General features: G+C 39.5%; 2 protein-coding genes across 2 annotated transcripts in view; both read left to right on the top strand.

Moving 5' to 3' along the window:
- LOC108665338 (leucine-rich repeats and immunoglobulin-like domains protein sma-10) overlaps window positions 1-13,966 on the top strand; it is a 29,450-nt gene extending 15,484 nt beyond the window's left edge. The window contains exons 3-4 of the mRNA XM_047880088.1: window positions 9,884-11,143; window positions 13,893-13,966. Coding sequence (XP_047736044.1) covers window positions 9,886-11,143; window positions 13,893-13,966 — 1,332 coding nt within the window. The 5' untranslated portion in view covers window positions 9,884-9,885. The remainder of the gene's footprint in view (window positions 1-9,883; window positions 11,144-13,892) is intronic.
- Window positions 13,967-14,416: 450 nt separating this feature from the next.
- Window positions 14,417-18,812, top strand: LOC108665339 (the record flags this gene model as incomplete). The annotated part of the gene is made up of 4 exons (XM_018152085.1): window positions 14,417-14,434; window positions 15,858-15,885; window positions 16,518-16,579; window positions 18,732-18,812. Coding segments are annotated over 4 exons (189 nt in total), but the record flags the coding sequence as incomplete, so codon positions are not given.
- Window positions 18,813-20,692: the final 1,880 nt, after the last annotated feature.

Genomic DNA, 20,692 nt, shown 5'->3' on the forward strand with positions numbered 1-20,692 from the left:
AGCGTAAGCGTCAAAGAGGAGAGTTTTTCCAGTGTTATTATGAAATTTGTTTCGTAGTTTCCTCTGAGCAGCCTTCATGGTGGCCTCCTGGAGCCATACTTTCAAAATTCGCTAAGTGAACGTAAGTACTTACGTTCTATTTTCTTGTCTATGATTGGTGGATTTTGCTTGAAAGGCCGTCAATGATTGGCTGATGAACTTACGATCTCTTACTTTTTTTGAAAGTATATAGTGAACGCAAGTACTTACGCTCTATTTTCTTGTCTATGATTGGTGGATTTTGCTTGAAAGACCGTCAATGATTGGCTGATGAACTTACGATCTCATAAATTTTTTGGAAAGTATGGCCCCTGGACTTCAAGTTCAGACCTTCATGGCCCTTGAGTGTTTGGTTCAAAAGAGCTGATGGCCGAGCGTGCAAGAGCTCGTTGAAAATATTTCAAGCCTTTATGAGCGCGGCGCTACTTAGATATTATGTGTCTCAATCCATCATCAAGCGGCATCTTTACGAAAAAATGAATTTTAAAATAAGCCTGGGACGCAATGACAATCTTATAAGAAATTTGCAAGCTCTAAACATTGACCTTGTTCCCCCAATGATATGGTAGTAAATATACGAGCGGCCAATGAGCAGTCATCGAGCAGCCATTGAGCAGTCATCGAGCAGCCATTGAGCAGTCATTGTGCAGTCATCGAGCAGTCATTGAGCAGCCATTGAGCAGTCATTGAGCAGTCATTGAGCAGTCATTGTGCAGTCATCGAGCAGACATTGAGCAGTCATTGAGCAGTCATCGAGCAGTCATCGAGCAGTCATTGCGCAAACAGTACCTCACAAGTCTATGGATGAATTCAAACAGAAAATTTAATTCATTGCTTAGTCATCCATCAAATTTGGCCGCTATAAATTAAACAATAGTGCCTGAAACACGCAAAGTGCACTTATAAACTCGACAAATTATTCACCGTTTCTTTAAGTCAAGACAAGGCGACAATTATTGTAAGTGGCTTCCTCACTTATGCAACCAGGCATCCGCTTGAGGCCAGGCAGCCTCGGGGCACCTCGAGAAGCCGACAATGATGGAGCAGAAGCTTGTTTATTATTCACTGATGTATGGCGCCGATAAGCACCATTGTGCCGAGTGATGATGTAAAGCGCGCTGTTCCGCACACACGGCGCATTACATCAATCAATGCTGGGGCTCTTGCGCCCTTATAGTCGTCGCCGTTCGCCAACACGTCGTTCGACGACATCGTTTCTCCAAGTAATCGGTGTATGACGTACTAAGATATCTCACTGGACGATGTATGTCAACACGACCACTGGACGACATCTTCTTCTCCAAGTACGCGGTGTATGACGTATTAAGACATTAAGATATCTCGCGGGACGAAGTATGTCAATACGACCACTAGACGACATCGTCTTCTAAACGTCCGCGTAGTATGACGTACTAAGACATCTAACTGGATGAAGTATGTCAACAAGGACACTCGACTACATCTTCTTCTCCACATACGCGGTGTATGGGTATTAAGACATCTCACTGGACGAAGTATGTCAACACGACTACTAGACGACATTATGTCTTTTCCAAGTACCCGTAGTATGACGTATTAAGACATTTCACTGGACGAAGTATGTCAACACGGCCACTGGACGACATCGTCTTCTCCACGTACGCGGTGTATGACGTATTAAGACACCACCACTGGACGAAGTATGTCTACACGACCACTCGATGACATCTTCTTCTCCAAGTAAGCGGTGCATGACGTATTAAGACATCTTGATGCGCGCGAAAAGCACGGCGCGCGAAATTCCATTGACATGTGAAGTATTAGTCGTATAAACTTCACCCGGAGTACGAAAAGTAATCAGAACAGCAATCCAAGTGAGTAAATTTTGAATCTTTGGACGTGAAGTTAGCGTCAAGGGGGATTTTAGTGTTTTGAGACTGGAAAAATAAAATCTTACGCTACTACAAAACACATCAATAGGATGTGTGTTAGATAGGATAGTCAGTGACACAGCGAGGATTAATACATTTCTTCTACCTATAAGTAGATATGTTTTTATATTTTACATCAGTTCACTGCAATGTAACTATAAAATATTCCATCAGAATAATGTGGTTGGTTTACTTACCATCAGAATTTATTAATTAAACTTGGCCAATTTTATACGCGACTTTCCAATTGTCTTCATTGCGTTACACCGCTCCTAAATTGAATGGTTAACTTGCAACCAGAATTTCAGAATTTCTTATGCTCAGTCCAAATTTATACGTGAATTTCCAATTATCTTCATTGCGTTACAGGTTACACCGCTCTTAAATTGAATGAGCTTTAGGCATCGCACTCCGCGATTTGCACACTCAGGTTTCTAAGTTTCATTTACGGGCGCCTTTAGGACATTCCGAGGCATCATTTGCCTTGACTCTAAAGACCCACAGAAAGGCCTTCTCCTCGTCAAACCTGGCAGGTACATGAAAGCTCGTGCCTTGTCGGACGTAGAGGCACTTGGCGGGCTGTGTGAGGCATGTTTTAAACATGAAGTCTTCCTTTCATGACGTGTTACAGCCGCCGAACTGCCTCTCTGCCTCACAGAAACCTGACCTTCCTCTCTTTATATTTCCCTGCAGCCCCGATAAATAATCCCGATACTGCGTATCCTTTATAGGTTTGGTAGTCAAGTTCGCACTACACCTAACAATTGTAGGAGAGTAAACTGAGGCAACGATGATCGTAGATCTTAATATCAGCGTAAATAAATTTTTATTCATGCATCTCTTTCTGTAACACCATGCTGAGTTTGTTCGGTTAGAGAGGATTCAAAGAGTGAAAAATGTCTAAAATCAACGCACGTAACATTTATTTCTTCATGGAAGATAATTTTTAAACATAATAAATAGTAATCGTTTCAGCACATATCAAAACCAAGCTTTATAGCAATGATTGGCAATTAGAAAAAGACGTGGTTTCGAAGTTTAAATAGACTGGATCACATTTCTTTCCATTTCGCAAAGTTTGGTTTTAGCAGAATCGAAAAGTAATCAGGCCATGCAGCAGTGTTCTAATCGAAAACTTAATTGTTCTGGTTCAGAAGTTGATATTTCTGTTAGAAATACTTATTATTATCATCTTAAACGTCAAACATTCTGAAACAACTGTGAATTCATTCTGAAATGAAGAAAAAATGGATAGTTTGACAAGCCCGCCAATAATTTTGTCCCAGATCGCGTTTATCAGCGTCGGATTTTGATGCTATAAATTTGCTATGTACGGTCATCGCGCGTCTCAATTTCCAGATCTTCACAGATCTGTTTTTTAGTACACCGAAGTTCTGCTGAGGTCCTGACCTGAAGTTGATTAAACTCTCCACGTCAACTTCTTTATTCTGAAGTTCATTAATAACGTCAGAATATAGCTGACGTAGCTCACAGTTATTGACGTAGTAAAAGTTTTTATTTAATATTGGGGATCGGGTTCATTCGTTTCATTGTTCACACGAGTTATTTATTGCAGCTCGTGGTTTTGGTAAAATTATGACCTCTGTGGCATACAATCGTGTTTAATAAAGAGCTGGTCCTTTATTACACAATATATTGGATACTGTAGAATAAATTAGAAAACTTTCTTTAGTCGAGTATAAATTCGCAACGTGTTCTTTGAGAATCAACATTTTTTGGTCAATATCAAAATTTTTTAACGAGTTTCCTAACATAACAAAAACGCTCTTAGCCAGACAAGCTTTTTACAATTACAACACACAATTTAATTGGTTAATTATGAATCCTAAATTTATTCTGCTCTAATACGAAATTTTTTCATTTAGGCGTATAACATTCATTTAGAATTTTGATCATTGACCGAACATTAGCGGAATCAAAAGCGTACTCAATCAGCCAGCTGGGGAAACGGGCAAAAGGTGCTATTCATTTGATCTCATTCGAGTTATAGAGATCCCATTTAGAATTTTTGCCGCAGCCAAGGCTGTTCGGCGCAGACATCTTCGTAAACTGGACGAACTATAGGCCGTCAATGACGAATTCAAATCGCATAACCGCAATTTGTGAACGATTTGGCAGTGCACGGCAGGAGCCAATACATTTTCTGACAGGCATATAACTGTAGCTTATACATGCCGGTCTGTTTATGGCCGTGAATTTCTCATATTTCCTTGGTATGATTTTCTGACGTAACATTCTATGAAAAAAAAAAACGAGATGAAGCTGCTGCGACTGCATCACTGCTGGTTGCATAAATGTCTTTTGCATTTCTTAGGAACGTTTCTTAGACTGTAGCTTTCTGTTTCAATTGATAAAAAACTTCATGGTTTATCGCTAGACATCGACGTGCAGTTGCAGCATCAACTACTCGAAAGAACTGAAGACACTATTGACATTTGATGATATGGAATAGAATTATATAGGCCAGAATTTCTAACAATACTCGACATTAAACTTTTCCTAAATATTTTCTTCCCTGAATAGGTTAAATATTCGGGGTAAAATAATGTAACATATTTCCAAGGTGTGTTTTGTTAGCATTTGGCTAAATTGCACGAAATTCTGGATACGTAACACCGAACCACACGATTTTGAATACACGACAATGCGAACGATTTTCACACGGACAACACGATTACTGCGTCAATAGGAACGACTTTCACACGAACAACACGATAACCGCGTCAATACGAACGACTTTCACACGAATAACACGATTACCGCGTCTATACGAACGATTTTCACACGAACAACACGATTGCCGCGTCAATACGAACGACTTTCACACGAACAACACGATTACCGCGTCAATACGAACGACTTTCACACGAACAACACGATTACAGCGTCAATACGAACAAATTTCTCACGAACAACACGATTACCGCGTTAATACGAACGACTTTCCCACGAATAACACGATTACCGCGTCAATACGAATGCCTTTCCCACGAACAACAGATTACAGCGTCAATACGAACGACTTTCCACACGAACAACAGATTACAGCGTCTATACGAACGACTTCCACACGAACAACACGATTACCGCGTCAATACAAACGACTTTCACACGAACAACACGATTACCGCGTCAATATGAACGACTTTCCCCACGAACAACACGATTACCGCGTCAATACGAACGACTTTCCCCACGAACAACACGATTACCGCGTCAATACGAACGACTTTCCACACGAACAACAGATTACCGCGTCAATACAAACGACTTTCACACGAACAACACGATTACCACGTCAATACAAACGACTTTCACACGAACAACACGATTACCGCGTTAATACGAACGACTTTCCCACGAACAACACGATTACCGCGTCAATAAACTTACCCTAGGGCTATGAATTGAAGTCCGCCTTCTTTATACATCGCAAGAATATTTTTCACTCAACTTAGCCCCGTGGGCACTCAAGATTTTCGTCATACTTCCTAACCAAAATGATGGTGTTAACTTCGCTACAATTATTTGATAACTGCCCGGTATATTTTTGTGTCACTAATTACCAATGAATTGGTCTTCCTGAAACTTGATTGTTGACTAAAACGAAAACGCTTCATTTATTGTGAAGGCATTTTAAGTTGATATCATAGGAGTGACAAGTTGCAACCTAGGCAATGGCTTTTCAAATCCGAGTCTGTAGAAATCATAATATTGACGAGAATACGGATGATACTAATTAATACTAGAATACCGATGATACACATACAAACGAGTATACTGATGATATTGATTAATACGAGTATACAGATGATACTAATACAAACGAGAAACGGATGATACTTATAAATACATGAGCACGAATGAAATGAAGAAATTTAAGCATGTGTACACTGAATTCTTGAAAGCGAATGATGTTAACGAACAAGAGTATGTGATAGTAATGATAGTAATTAGAACGAGAACACGGATAATATCAATTAATACGAGTATGCAGTTTATATTTAAAAATACGATTGTGCGGATGATGTTAATGAATACGAGTGTGGGGATTATGTATAAACCCGTGTATGCTGACAAAATTGGTATAACTAGAGACAAATGTGCATCTAAAATTAACGAATGAGTGTATGTACAAGATGCAAGGACTACTACACACAGGACATGCATAGCCTATGTCCAGCCTCTGCTAGCAGAGGCGATCGCCTACACTATGAAAATGCTGTTGTTTTAGTGGCATCAACAAATGATATGCCCATAATTGTTTCATACAATAGTATTACAATGTGTGTAGTAGTCCTTGGTCAGAACCATAGACTTTTTGCCAGTTTTGAAGTTCAAAATTTTGTACTAAGCAAAGTAGGTACCATTTTCCTGCCTTCATACACTGATAAAAAAAATATTTAAATGGAGTGNTCTGACCAAGGACTACTACACACATTGTAATACTATTGTATGAAACAATTATGGGCATATCATTTGTTGATGCCACTAAAACAACAGCATTTTCATAGTGTAGGCGATCGCCTCTGCTAGCAGAGGCTGGACATAGGCTATGCATGTCCTGTGTGTAGTAGTCCTTGACAAGATGTTAATTTAAACAGGTATGACGATTATATAAATGAATATGGTATTCAATTAATTGTTATTAATACGCACGCGTATGTGGCCTGGGAATAAGCACGTGCATTTGGTTTAAGAATATCAGCAATGTAGGAAGCGTTTCATCTACTCCCTACCTACCGACCGCAGATCGGTTAGCGACCGCCGTCATTAGGCAGAGCAGCTTTGATCTGTTCTATTTTAGAGGATCTCTTAATGGGGAACTGCTCGCTATCGAGATCTGCCACTGAAATACGGCGCAGGAATGAACGTATCGAAATGCAATCTATCTCTAAGAACTCTCTCGCCGCTCTATGTCTTCAAAGGATTTCCTGGGAATTGTCAATATTCTATAACATTCACATTTATTGAAGTATTGAAATTACTTCTGAAAGGTTTTAGAGTCTGGGTTATCAGCTACTCTCAGTGCATCGTTTAGTGATTAAAAATAATTAATTTTTAGCCAAATCAATTTGTTGATAATCCATCACCTCAACGGCACTCATCACCACGAGCTCGAAGATCCATCAGCAGTTTGACAATCTATTTATAATACATTTACGATAAACTTCCCGGTACAGCGAAATGTAAACAAATCAGCAACAGAATTCTAGAGATATACATGAGCTAATTTTTAGTCCTTATATAATTGAAAAACGGATGTGTTTACGCAGACATAAAGTTTTTTGATGTACTGAGGCGCTTCCGTTGCCATGGCACCGTGAGACTTACACACGAGATATGGCGTCTTTATAATTGCTGCCTTGCATCGTATCTTATCTTTATTTTATCACATCAGGACTTTGCATTTCATCAGATCAGGTCTTTGCATTACATCAGATCAGGTCTTTGCATTACATCAGATCAGGTCTTTGCATTACATCAGATGAAGTCTTTGCATTACATCAGATCAGGTCTTTGCGTTACTTCAGATCAGGTCTTTGCATTACATCAGACCAGGTCTTTGCATTACATCAGATCAGGACTTTACATTAGATCAGATCGGGTCTTTGCATTACATCAGATCAGGTCTCTTCATCGAATCCGATTTCCGGTTCATATTTTATATTTTTATGAGCATTGATCTAAACCTTTATCATTGTTTAAATGCTAACAGCAATGGCCGCCGATGTGCTGTTAAAAATCTTCAGCCTAAATGAGCAACTTGAAATATAATGATCATAATTTAATCAACAATTATAATCACGTTTTCATTCATAAGCTGGTTTAACAACACTGATCAAGAATTTTCTCTGAAGTTTTCGTCTTTCCATGAAAAGTTCCTCTATAAGTAAATGTACAGTTAAAACCAGTGTACCTTATGGTCTCTATAATTAAACTGTTATTTAGCTCGCTTTCATTTTAGTGCTGGCAAATCTATGCTTAGCATGCCGGTTATTTGCGTAGAAAATAATTAAACCTCGAATTTTTCAAGATTAAGTGTCTCAAAATATATTCCAATGAGAGAGGAGTTCATGGTGCAGCTATAATAACCTTAACTTTTGTTTAAAATTCAACCGAAGTTCAAGCTTTCATTACAAAGAAAACCCGGCTAATGAATGATTACTATCACTAATGATGTTTTTTTCCGAATTGCGCTCCAAACTAAAAAATCTTGTAGCTGCAGTTGGGTAGTAAAAGTTAGTGCTCGTTGTACCAGCATTAAATGCCTTGTTAAAGGCAAGTCTCCTCGTAGCCACGCTCGTACGACTGCCCAATGAGTTCTCAATGAGTGTTGTTGAGAGCCAAGCGCCTCCATTAACACTCAAATTATTCCTTCACTAATGAGAAACGAGAAGAGCATCTCGAGCTCCACACGATCAATTCCAGTCAACAAAAGCTAATTAATTACAAGCTACTCAAGCAAGCTCGTCTCTTCTCATTATATGCTCCAAAGCTCCAGTCTCATTCCAGTGAAAATTCACAGACGCCCCAGCTTCTGATTTGGATTACCAGAAGCTGGGGCGACTCTAAATTTTGTTAGGGTAGGAGTTCTTCCCAGTGAAAATTTATAGCCGCGGCAGCTTCTGATTTGGATTACCATAAGCTGGGGCGACTCTAAATTTTGTTAGGGTATCTTCTCATTTTATGCTCCAAAGCTCCAGTCTCATTCTCTGTATTAAGGAGATTATGAAAGATTTTCTTCTGGCTGATTGCTCCTCAGAGCGGCGAGTCTTGTGCTTGTCCCAGTGATACTTGAGCCTTCTTGATTAGCAAGATTGTATAATTGCTCATTAAAATGCATTACTCCAGAAGTTAGCATGAAATAATGCTTGCTTTTTAAAACATCGCAGCAATGTTATAAAAACCTAAAGATTTAAATTTGGGTTTGAGATTGTGTATCGGATTTGAATTCCCTGCGTGCGTACTATTCTGCATAAAGTTACTGTCAACCCTATCCAGATTATTTTACTAATCAGTTTATTATTTTATAAGTTTTACCTTAGCGACACTCTGAAAATGTTACTGAGGTTGATAGTGAAAAATCTATTTCTTGTATTTTGTTGTACTCTGACAGCTCGTCTGAAGCTAACCAATTATAGATCCAGAAAATATTTTTTGAAAGTTACCTAACATGTTTCTTGGTGGTCCATCATTTAAAATTGGCTAATAAAAATGTTTTCCTGGCCCGAGAGTGTTCCTCTCCTGTTTATAATTATACTGGATTCGTTTAACCGTGCAATTGAATGACGCGGCGTAGCTTCTGCATAAGATTTAGCGAAATCCGTGGTAGGGATTATCGCTCATCAGTTCTGTTCGCTGACCCTTCTCATGCTGGTGTGGGCGTTCACGCCGAACACTACGACACTTCTGCGTCCGAGAGCGATTTCAAGCTTTTAGGTTCCAACTTTAATGCCTCAGATCCTAAGATTTTGGAATCGCTGCACATTTTAAAACGAAAACTTTGGCATAACAACACTCTTGTTTTCTATAGTTTGAAAGTGTTAATTGATGGCTTATTAATTACTTCGCACTTTTATTTGGCAAGTTTTTATGTCCTTCAAGTGAATTTTGTCTTCCTGTTGATTTCAATTGAATTTTTGAAGTTTCGAATTGATGGAGCAGGTCTTCAAAACGTTTTAAATTAAATTATGATGAATTATTTCTAATTTTTCCTTCATTTCAACTCGAACATTTACTGAAGCACGTTCTTCCCTTTTTAAGACACAAATTTTTCTTCGCACGAGATCGTTCTCATCGTGGAGTATCCTATTCAATGTATATGCTTCCATTTTGCTGTTCACTAACCATCAAATAAAGCACGTCCATAATTATTCACAGGTAATAATAAATATATCTTGTTTCTTCAGGAATGATTTGGGTGCGATGGCTGCTGCTGCTGGTCGTTGGTGCAGCCGCCTCGGCCTTTTGCCCTTCAGGTTGCACTTGCAACGAAGACATGCCGGAGGTGCAGTGTGTCGGCGTCACCTTGAACATGGTACCGATGTTGCTGAATCCCGCCCTTAAGAATCTTAACCTCGCGCACAACCGCTTGAGAACCATAAACCAGGAGCTTCTTTTTTACGAGAACCTTGAGAAGCTGGACTTGTCACATAACTTATTATCTGGTCTCAGCCATGAGAGCTTCGTGGCACAGAGAGAACTGCGTCAGCTGAGGCTCAGCCACAACAACATATCGTCCGTTGAGAAAACATCCTTTATCGGCTTATCCAAGCTGTCTTTGCTAGATCTCAGCTCGAACGCACTAAGGGACATCCCTCCAGACACACTTTCTCACACTCCATCACTGCAAGTATTATTACTTTCTCATAACAGACTACACAGTCTAGCCGTGCCAACATTTCGTGGGCTTGTCAACTTGGAGAGATTAGATATCAGCGAAAACTATTTCCGCCAGTTGCCAGGCACTGCCTTCACGGAGCTATCAGAACTGAAAAGTTTAGATGTAAGCAGAAATCGACTCGTTGAAGTTTTAGAAGGAGACTTGCCATTACCCCGCTTGACATCTCTATCATTAGATGGCAATAGCATAGAGAACATAGATGCCGCCGCGTTACATTATCTTGAGGCTCTCGAAGTGCTCAGCCTGAGCAACAATTTATTGAGTACGGTCCCGACCTCGGCTTTATCAGCACTCGTCAGTGTTGAAAGTCTTTCACTGAGCCGCAATAATATCACAGAATTAAGCGCCGGAGCTTTCGTCGGCCTAAGAAGATTAACAACGCTCGAAATCTCACGATGTCCAATGCTGTCATCGGTCTCAGCCGCAGCCCTCGTTCACTGTAGTAAACTTCGTACTCTGACTTTGTCTCATAACCCGTTATTGCGATCACTCCCGGCGACGCTGTTCCAGCCTCTGGCCGATCTCCAGGCCCTGGACTTGCGAGGTAACTCTCTGGAAACTGTTGAAGGAGGCAGTGCACCTTGGGATGCTCTGCAGGCTCTCGACTTAAGGGATAACTCCCTGGTGTGCAACTGCTCCTTGAGATGGCTGGCAGAACTGCTGGCGCAACCCAACACCACAATTCTGGACGTGCAGTGTGCCATGCCCGACAACCTCCGCGGCGTCCATCTCTCCAGGTCAGTAGCGTACACAAGCTGCCTTGCTTGTACTGACATGCCAAGCCAAAATATATGTTGCATAAGGTGTAGTGTAATGTGTTTTATTTGTTATGTGTATACACAGCAATCTAACAAATTAATTAAAGCTGAACTGTGTTCATTCATTTAGTTATTCTTCAATGGAGAAGCAGTTCTATTGATTTTTTGATATGCGATTTTCCTACGAGCAAGCTGAAACGTGCTATGATTTGAATGCAATTTAGTTCATCGCAGAACTTCGACATCTCAATGGCACGAACGTTTCCCTTTAGTTCCAGAACAACAATTTTTATTATATGTCGTGATGTTGGCGTTTAACTTCAATTTAGTTCATAGAACGTTTCGCATTAGTTTCTAGAGTAACAATTTTTATTGTATATCTTAATGTTGGCGTTTAACTTCAATTTAGTTCATCGAACGTTTCGCATTAGTTCCAGAACAGCAATTTTAATTGCATATCTTGATTTTAGCGTTTAACTTCAATTTAGTTCATCGAACGTTTCGCATTAGTTTCAGAACAACGACTGTTATTATATGTCGTGATGTTGGCGTTTAACTCCAATTTAGTTCATCGAACGTTTCGCATTAGTATTAAAACAACGATTGTTATTGTATATCTTGATGTTGGCGTTTACCTTCAATTTAGTTCATAGAACGTTTCGCATTAGTTTCAGAACAAAAATTTTTATTATATGTCGTGATGTTGGCGCTACGTCGATCCGGGAGAGTGCATCCTCAGCCGTCAAGTAAAATGTTCTCTACGTCCGAGTGGAAACAAACGACGTAAAAAAAGAGAGCCGCTTACTAGTTCATTTTTTTCGGCTTGCGGAGCTTTCGCTTGAGGGAAAATAACAAGAGTTAAGAGGATTTGTTCGAGTGCGTTCCGGGCGCTCATAGATGGCCAGTTGCCTGTGCTTTTTTTCGCTCGGTTTTATGTATTCGTCTTCATCCAGTTTTAATATTCGTTTTTGTAATGATTCTAAGTGTATAATGATTTAAACTTGAATGAAAATCACTTTTAGCTCTTAAACAATACTTTGCACAAGTGTAATCAAGCCAACCAAGTATTGTTTAAAAGAGTACATGCATTAGGAAAATTGACAATATTCTTTAAGAATGTTTCAATCATTCATTATCAAGTTACATGACGCATTGAGTGACGAAATTTGGATCGACATAAGTACAAAATCATGGAAATATGACACCACTGAAAAATCAGAATTTGGTTAGAAATAAATACAAAATTATTATTATCTGTTGTGTTATTTTGTATTATTTTAGTGTAGAAACAGCACGGCGTTCTTTCGTGTTGGCTTTGTCAGGAATTTCTCTATTCAATTCCGACTTGTAAATCCGCTCACCAAAAACTCTGATCCTGGACAGCCTTTAGCGCTCGATGAGCATCGAAGGTTCAAAATTTTGAGCATCGAAGGTTCAAAATTTTGAGCATCAAAGATTCAAAATTTTGATCATCGAAGGTTCAAAATTTTGAGCATCGAAGGTTCAAAATTTTCAGCATCGAAGGTTAAAAATTTTGATCATCGAAGGTTCAAAATTTTGAGCATCGAAGGTTCAAAATTATGAGCATCGAAGGTTCAAAATTTTGAGCATCGAAGGTTCAAATTTTGAGCATCGAAGGTTCAAAATTTTGAGCATCGAAGGTTCAAAACTTTGAGCATCGAAGGTTCAAAATTTTCATGTAACTGCTGGAGGCAAACTGGGCGGCTATCTCCATCCAGGTTGCAAGCCTTTGATTGCATGATAATTCCAATGCAAAAGTCAAAATATTATTCGTTGAATATCGACAAAAAAGCAAGATGAAGTCGATATTGAAGGCTTAGAAAAGTCTAGAAGAACCTTGCTATTTTCCAGAAGTTGGTTGAGATTTCTGTAACGATAAGATTCCTCGTAGGTTTTTTTTTTCATTGGTTGAGATTTCTTTAACTATAAAATTCCTCGCAGGTTTTTTTTGGTATTTATAAGGCGTATTTACACATAATTTAGCATACGTTTTTTTGCAACTTACAAGGCGTATTTACACATAATTTAGCTCTATTGATCATCGAGCTATAATCGCTTATTTAGAATTTTTACCTTTCTTGATCAAGTTTTGTAATATATAGATTGATAACTAAACATGCCGGTCGTTCTGGCTTTTATAATCACCCACTTCAGCGACCACCGCAAGTTTTTAATCTTTTCCACAACAGAAAGAAAATATTTATAATTCAAACGGAGCAGAATATTTACATTTTAACTAGAATTATTTTCCTCTATAGCACTAAATTCGTCACTAGTTACTCGTTTTAAAAATTTTTGAAAAACGCAGTTTTGTTTGGTCGGAGCGATCTTTTGAGGCCACTTTTAATCCTCTTGTTTCACCGACTCGATCAACTCAAGATAAGGTTTGAAAAAAATATCACCTGATTTGAAATTCTTTGCAATATAAGTGCCTAAATTTTTGGAAATGTTGAAATAGATAAAAGTTTGATATTCCATAGAAAATTTTGTTGTATAATGGATAAAAAATCTCATTTTCCCACTTGCATCTGCACTTCTCAATCCTCCTACTTATTTTATTCTGCCATTTTCCTTTAAAAATCCTTCTTTCCTTTGCCAATACTCCTGCCATTTTACTTTAAAAATTTCCAGAGAATGCTTATTATTATGAATTATGAATGCTTATAAAAGTACAACGAAAGGTTCAACAGAGAAAATATTTTCGTATTTTCCTGTTCCTGTTCAAATTGCGAGCAGTTCGACACTGCGACGAAGACACGATATCCGTTGCAACAGAAGTCGATCATGACAGTCAGTCGCGTCAATCGTGAAAGTCTGCAAAATGACTACGTCTTCTAGTCCGAACTTTAAATCCTGATGTCTGTCCGAAAGTCTAGAACTCTTTACCCAAAGTGTCCAAGTTCGGCTAGAAGCTCAGCCGTGGATGGCAGCTATAACAGTTCGCTGGAGAGACCTTCACTCCGCCTGCGCCACTTTAGGTGTCAGAGCACGCGCGTCTTGTCTCTATCCTTGATATCCTTGGTATTTGTTTCGGACGTAGCAGTCCCAGGCCACCCTACGAAATGTACGCCTGCGCCGCTTCCCTAACAAAATTTAGAGTCGCCCCAGCTTCTGATTTGAGGTACCAGAAGCTGGGGCGACTCTAAATTTTGTTAGGGTTTAGGTGTCGGATCAGGAGCGTCTTGTCGCTATCCTTGGTATCCTTGGTATCCTTGGTATCCTTGGTATCCTTGGTATCCTTGGTATCCTTAGTATCCTTGGTATCCTTGGTATCCTTGGTGTCCTTTGTATCCTTGGTATCCTTGGTATGCTTGGTATGCTTGGTATCTTTGGTACCCTTGGTATCCTTGGTATCTTTGGTATCCTTGGTATCCTTGGTATCCTTGGTATTTGCTTCGGACGTGGCAGTCCCAGGCCTCACTAATACGTGTACGTGCTCGTAATATTCCAAAAGCCATGGGTCAAAATTAAGTAGATATTCACATTGGGTTCACTTAACGAATGAATAATCCGAGCCAAGTGTTGAATAACTTTTAGCAGTCTCAGGCCACGACGGATTGCCGCCTCTGATTATTTTTATCGCTCATCCGCCAGCTGAGTTACTGCACGACACATCGTCTACTGTCCCTGCCGTTACTGCGTTAAATAAGCATTTAAGAATCTCATAACATACGGAATAACGCATCGCCTGTTATTCACAAATATGAATAACATGACATGTAGATAAATTCATCATGACATGCTCATAAAATCATAACTTGAAATGCGCAAGGAAATATCACATGGCACGAGCGTTCTACCATCACATGACTTGCACATTTGATTATCCCAATATTTGCGTACAAATGCATTTTATGTTATGTGCTTACATGAATCGCATGATAGGCGCATGCAATCATCACATGACATTGTCATGCGCGCAACAAATGTTATGCCATGTTATCAAGTGGCATGCGCAAAATGGCATAAAATAATGTTCACATTCAAGCATCATGCATAATACAATTATACAAGTATGAGGTATAACTGCGCATATACGAGTATTAATTAGAATGTTTGTATATGCAAAATATATTTACTTCTATTAACTATTCTAACTTAAAAAAATTATACATTTTAGTTTCTAAGCTATTATTTTCTACAATTTACATTATCCATAAGATTTCATTTTTGATATAGTTATATAATTGATATTCGTCACAAAGTCCTAGTTTCATATTAAAGATTCAGTACAAAATGCCGACCGACATGTGCTAAGGGTGCACATCTTACATCGTGTCGGCGTCCCGCTGAATATTTTAGCACTTGCCTCTTATTGTTTGAATGTTCAGAGCTCATTAAAGGACTGCCTTCACCCCTAACACGCGTAGGCGGGTATTGCATGGTGAATATATGTATTGTAGCAGCCACGTCCGTGTATTGTCTGGTGAATATATGTATTGTAGCAGCCATGGCCCTGAATACTGAAACATTTCGCAAGAAACTCGCGTTGCGCTAAAAAATATAACTCAGTACTCACTGCAGTGAGTGACAGAGAACGCATTTTCTCGTCGACGAAAACTTGAGGTCACGGACGGACAGACGGACGGACATGGCAAGCACAATAGTGCATTTTTTTCATAAATGAGAACATGCGCTAAAAAATTTACTCCTGATAAACTGCGGCCAAGGTATAACCGGAGTAGCTGCCATATTTAGGAGAATTCGAGTAACCAGCAGTTGTTGAAAAGTTGGGTGTTTACATCTAAGAATTGCCTTTTAAATGAATAATTTCAATACAGAAAATAATTCTTCCGACCAACATCCATGCATGTTTGTTTGAGTTTTCCGTTTTAAAGCGAATATATGATTGTGAATGGAGCCAGAAACTCATCTGTTAAAAGTATCTAATGTCGATACATAAAAGAATCATCAAATTGTCTTGGAGTCAATCAAATTTTCCTAATGTTTTATCCTCAGCAGCTAAGCTTGAAGCATTGTACTGAACAGGGAACGTGATTGAGATAACGGGAAGTCATTGACATAAAAAATCCGACGTTTAAACAATATAAGCATAAAATATGAACTGTGTGAACTGACCAAACTCCCATTGATGTACATGCTCAAGGTTCCTTATTTCCATAGCTCTTCCCATGCCACTTTTCCATGCCTCCTTAATTATATCTCACTTATCCATGCCATGTCACACACTCCATACGTTATGCTTCGATTGTTACGCACACGTTCAGTACTTTATAAAATCTAAATACTTTTTAGCTTTACGCCTCTCAGTCCTGCTCTATAGGTATAAATATCACAATTTTCTCGAAGTAATAAACCTCTCAAGTCTTCTTGAACTTAAACACCCCGCAATTTGTCTAGAAGTTTTTTATTTATATTATTATTATTTTTCTATTAGGAATGTTCATTTCAACGTTTGTTTAGTTACATTTCTCAATTTTTCACGAAGATATCTTATATTCTTATTTGCAGTTATACACTTCTAAATCCTTCCCATTGTATCATGTCACTCCACCATAGCTCTGTACCATGTACTTCCTCCCATAGTTTTCACGTCTTAATCTCTCAACTATTTACACACCTCTCATCCCAGGCAGTTACATAACTCTCATTTTTCGCAGTTACCCAACCATCACCTCTCGTAGTTACACACCTCTTATCCCTCGTAATTATATACCTCTCCTCTCTCGTAGTTACACACCTCTCATTCCTCGTAGTTACACACCTCTCATTCCCCGCAGTTACACAACTATCATCCCTCGTAATTACATACCTCTCATCCCTCGTACTTACATACCTCACATTCCTTCTCATGACACAACGCCCTCACATTCTCTTCCTCCACACCTCCCCTCTCACGTTCTCCCTCTCAACCTCCCCTCTCATCCAGCCCTCTCCACACACCAGCTTTTATCTTTTCCTGAGAAGATGTGCATGAAAAGGAACGCGCAGCTTCGCCAGTAAATAGCTGTGATATTTCAGTCTCCTAAACTGCACTGCTTGCCGTATGTCGGCAGCGCTTCCCTCAGCGGCAAAATACTCAGTGTTTCTGACGGTCCGAGAGGCTGGGGCCACATATTAGGTTCCTTGATGATCAAATATATCACGATTAGTATTAATTTTGTGATGATAATCAAAGATCGTCGAAGGTCGTTAATACCGCGGTGATCTAATTCTTTCATCTTTAATCAGAGTTAGATTGCTTTAAAGAATAAGTGTGAAAGTTCCAATGTGATTTTCTGACATATTTTCAATTCCATTACACGTGTTTTTGTGGTTCACCGATGTATGGGGTATGTAAAGCGCCATAAAACAGATCTCTTCTTATATATGTTGTGCCGAATTCGCGGAATTACCGATTCTATGAAATCGGCTGCCAGTTTGCCGAATCTGACCAATCAGCTTTTTTTGCTGATTCGGAAAATAGAACGTTAGAGTTAGAATTAGAACGAACATAAATCGGCAATTAGAGTTAGAAAAGGTTAGGTCTAGCTCGGTCAAGTTCCTTTATATTTTAATATTAAAAAAAGAACTTGGCTGATGACCTAACCCCATATTCCTATAATATAGAAATTCTGATTCTACAGATTCGGCAAGCTGGCTGCCGATTCCATAAAATCAACAATTCCGCGATTTCGGCACGACATATATAAAAAAATCATGTAATATTTTTTCGCTTATCTTGCTCTGATTCTTGATGCTCGAGAAGATGATATAAGCTTGATGGTCGTTAAACAGGTTACTGTTCATACGAAAGTATTGAGTTATTTAAATTAACCCAAACAAAATTTAGAGTCACCCCAGCTACTGGTAATCCAAATCAGAAGGTGCCGCGACTGTAAATTTTCACTGGGAAGAACTCCTACCCTAACAAAATTTAGAGTCGCCCCAGCTTCTGGTAATAGAGACAAGTGAGGGTACAGAGACCATTGAGGGTACAGAGACAATTGAAGGTACAGATACCAGTGAAGGTACAGAGACCAGTGAAGGTACAGAGACCAGAGGTACAGAGACCAGTGAAGGTACAGAGACCAGTGAGGGTACAGAGACCAGTGAAGGTACAGAGACCATTGAAGGTACAGAGACCAATGAAGGTACAGAGACCAGAGGTACAGAGACCAGTGAATGTACAGGGACCAGTGAAGGTACAGGGACCAGTGAAGGTACAGAGACCAGTGAAGGTACAGAGACCAGTGAAGGTACAGAGACCAGTGAAGGTACAGAAACCAGCTCAGGTAGAGAGACTCAGCTCACGTACAGAGACCAGCTCAGGTACAGAGACCAGATTAGGTACAGAGACCAGCTCAGGTACAGAGACCAGATTAGGTACAGAGACCAGCTCCAGGCCTCCAACTTCCGTATGAGAACATGCAAACTACTGTACCGTATGTGAGCTATTAAACTTCTGTTAATTACCTCCTCTGAATCTGGTTTGTCATGCACATTCTTCGCAATACTATGAAGGATAAAATGTTCATTATATGCGTTGTCTTCGAATAGATTATGCCACAAATTGACCTCGCTTGCCTCCCTCTCGATAAAGTCCTATTATTACTGTAACCAATCCTTCCTCAGATACCGTCGACGGCAGAACTCAGAGAAGCTGCGGGGACTGGGCTGGTCGCCAAGTCCTCTGGCTCCCTGGCCATCCGATGACGAACCGTCCGCTACAGTTTCTACCAGACACATAATGGCGGATGAGTTTCTCTACCACACGTACCAAAGCGTTCCGAAAGACGACCAAGCCTATCTTAAAGATAGCCATCTCTACCGCAATGGTCCTCTAGATGCGAAATGTTCTTACATGAGTTCGACTGGGAAAGGCATCGAGATATGACGGCAGCAGAACGGCCAGCATCCGTCCGAGTTTGAGGCGAGCAGCTTACGGACAATGCCGGTCGTTCTGCGGCGAGATGTAGAGGCCTATGGCTCTTCTGTGTCTTCATATGCGCCCTCCGGAGCCGCTTTGGGCCTCTCGCCCGCGCTCTATCAGACAATGGGCACTGGTAGGAGCTCTTCTAAGGAGCCAACTGCAAATTACGGTCTATCCCAAAATTTAGCTGCTTACAAGGAAAATACGTACGTTAAAGTCGGCTATAAGGCCAAGGATATGCCACGAGGGGACAGAGAAAGGCATGTCATCAACATTCGTGAGAACAAATTGCTATCAAAACCTTTCCGTGGAACTGTTTTGGCTGAGACGGAGAACAAAGAAGTGCCTTCTCCTGAAGAGAAAGTTTCTGGTGCTAAGTTCAGGGACAATAATTCGTCAATTAGTGAAGTTATTTATCAAGAGCCGACGTTTCCTCACGAAAGGAAGGTCCCCGGTGTTATGGTTTAGAGCTTTCAGACTGAACTATTAGCAGTGCCAACGTTATATACTATAGAGTACCTACTATTGCTGCTATACTAGTAAGATTGCCATTTAATTCCCCGTCTGCTCGAATAACATGTATGGTAAGAAAAGTAGTTAAAGGTTAAGCTGAAAAGAGTAGGCATATAAACCTCGACTGATTCACTCCGGGATGAAGAGTGCAATAGATCTCATGAATATTTGTCTAAAAATATTTTGATAAGAATCGATGGAAAGCTTATGGTAGCTCTCGACGTCTATCAGCAATATCAGGCAGCGGCTTTTCGGAGAGAGCTTTTTCCAGAACCAAAGAAAAATTTACCGAGTATCATTGAAGCAAATTTGATAGAATAAACCGTGAAAAATCGATGATGAAACGTAAAAATTGCAACTAATGGTCATGAATATGTTAAGGAAACCCATACAGTTATCCTAGTAACTGAATTGACAGCCCTAATTCTTACCGCAAAACATTTCAGCAGCAATTAACTGTCAGTCACAATTTTAATTGATTCCCTAGTTAACTATTTTTTTACTCACTAACAATCTTATTTCAGCACCGCTACTTGCAAATGACAAGATTCGATGCAGCAGCATTTATTTCCAATAAACACTTTTTATGGCTTACAGAGCATCATGATCTGGTATATAGGCTCGTGACCCGCCAGCCTCCGATTGTCTGTCATTAAGGATGATCCCTTTGACAAAAAAATTGTCAATATATCTCAGAACTAATCACCTAAAACCAAAGGGGAACGTTGAAATATTTTTTCCATATCCCAAGTCATCTCATGAACTTCTGTCATATGAAGGCCAAAAGAAATTACATCCCCTGTGTTACTCGACTCGTGTTGGACTATTAAGTTCAAGCTTGTTGACCGTGGCAAGAGGAAGAACTACTAGCCTAAGTTCCATTGATAGATAATATTTTTATTTTACTTCTAAATCTAAAAGAATATTCTGGCCCCAAAATAGGCGATGTCAATACCTTAAAATTTTCCAGCCTTTATTGCCTCAGAAAGTGACAGAACCTTACCACATTCTAAATGCGGATGATCTTTGTCAAAAGTTAAGAATTCGGAATTAAAATTTGTTTCTTTGAGATCCGATCTTTTCGATTCAAATCAATTATATTCCAAAATATTTTCAATCGATTGAATTTTGGAAGAATTTCAATCAATTG

Source organism: Hyalella azteca, unplaced genomic scaffold (genome assembly GCF_000764305.2).
Source record: "Hyalella azteca isolate HAZT.00-mixed unplaced genomic scaffold, Hazt_2.0.2 contig4627, whole genome shotgun sequence".
Classification (NCBI taxonomy): domain Eukaryota; kingdom Metazoa; phylum Arthropoda; class Malacostraca; order Amphipoda; family Hyalellidae; genus Hyalella; species Hyalella azteca.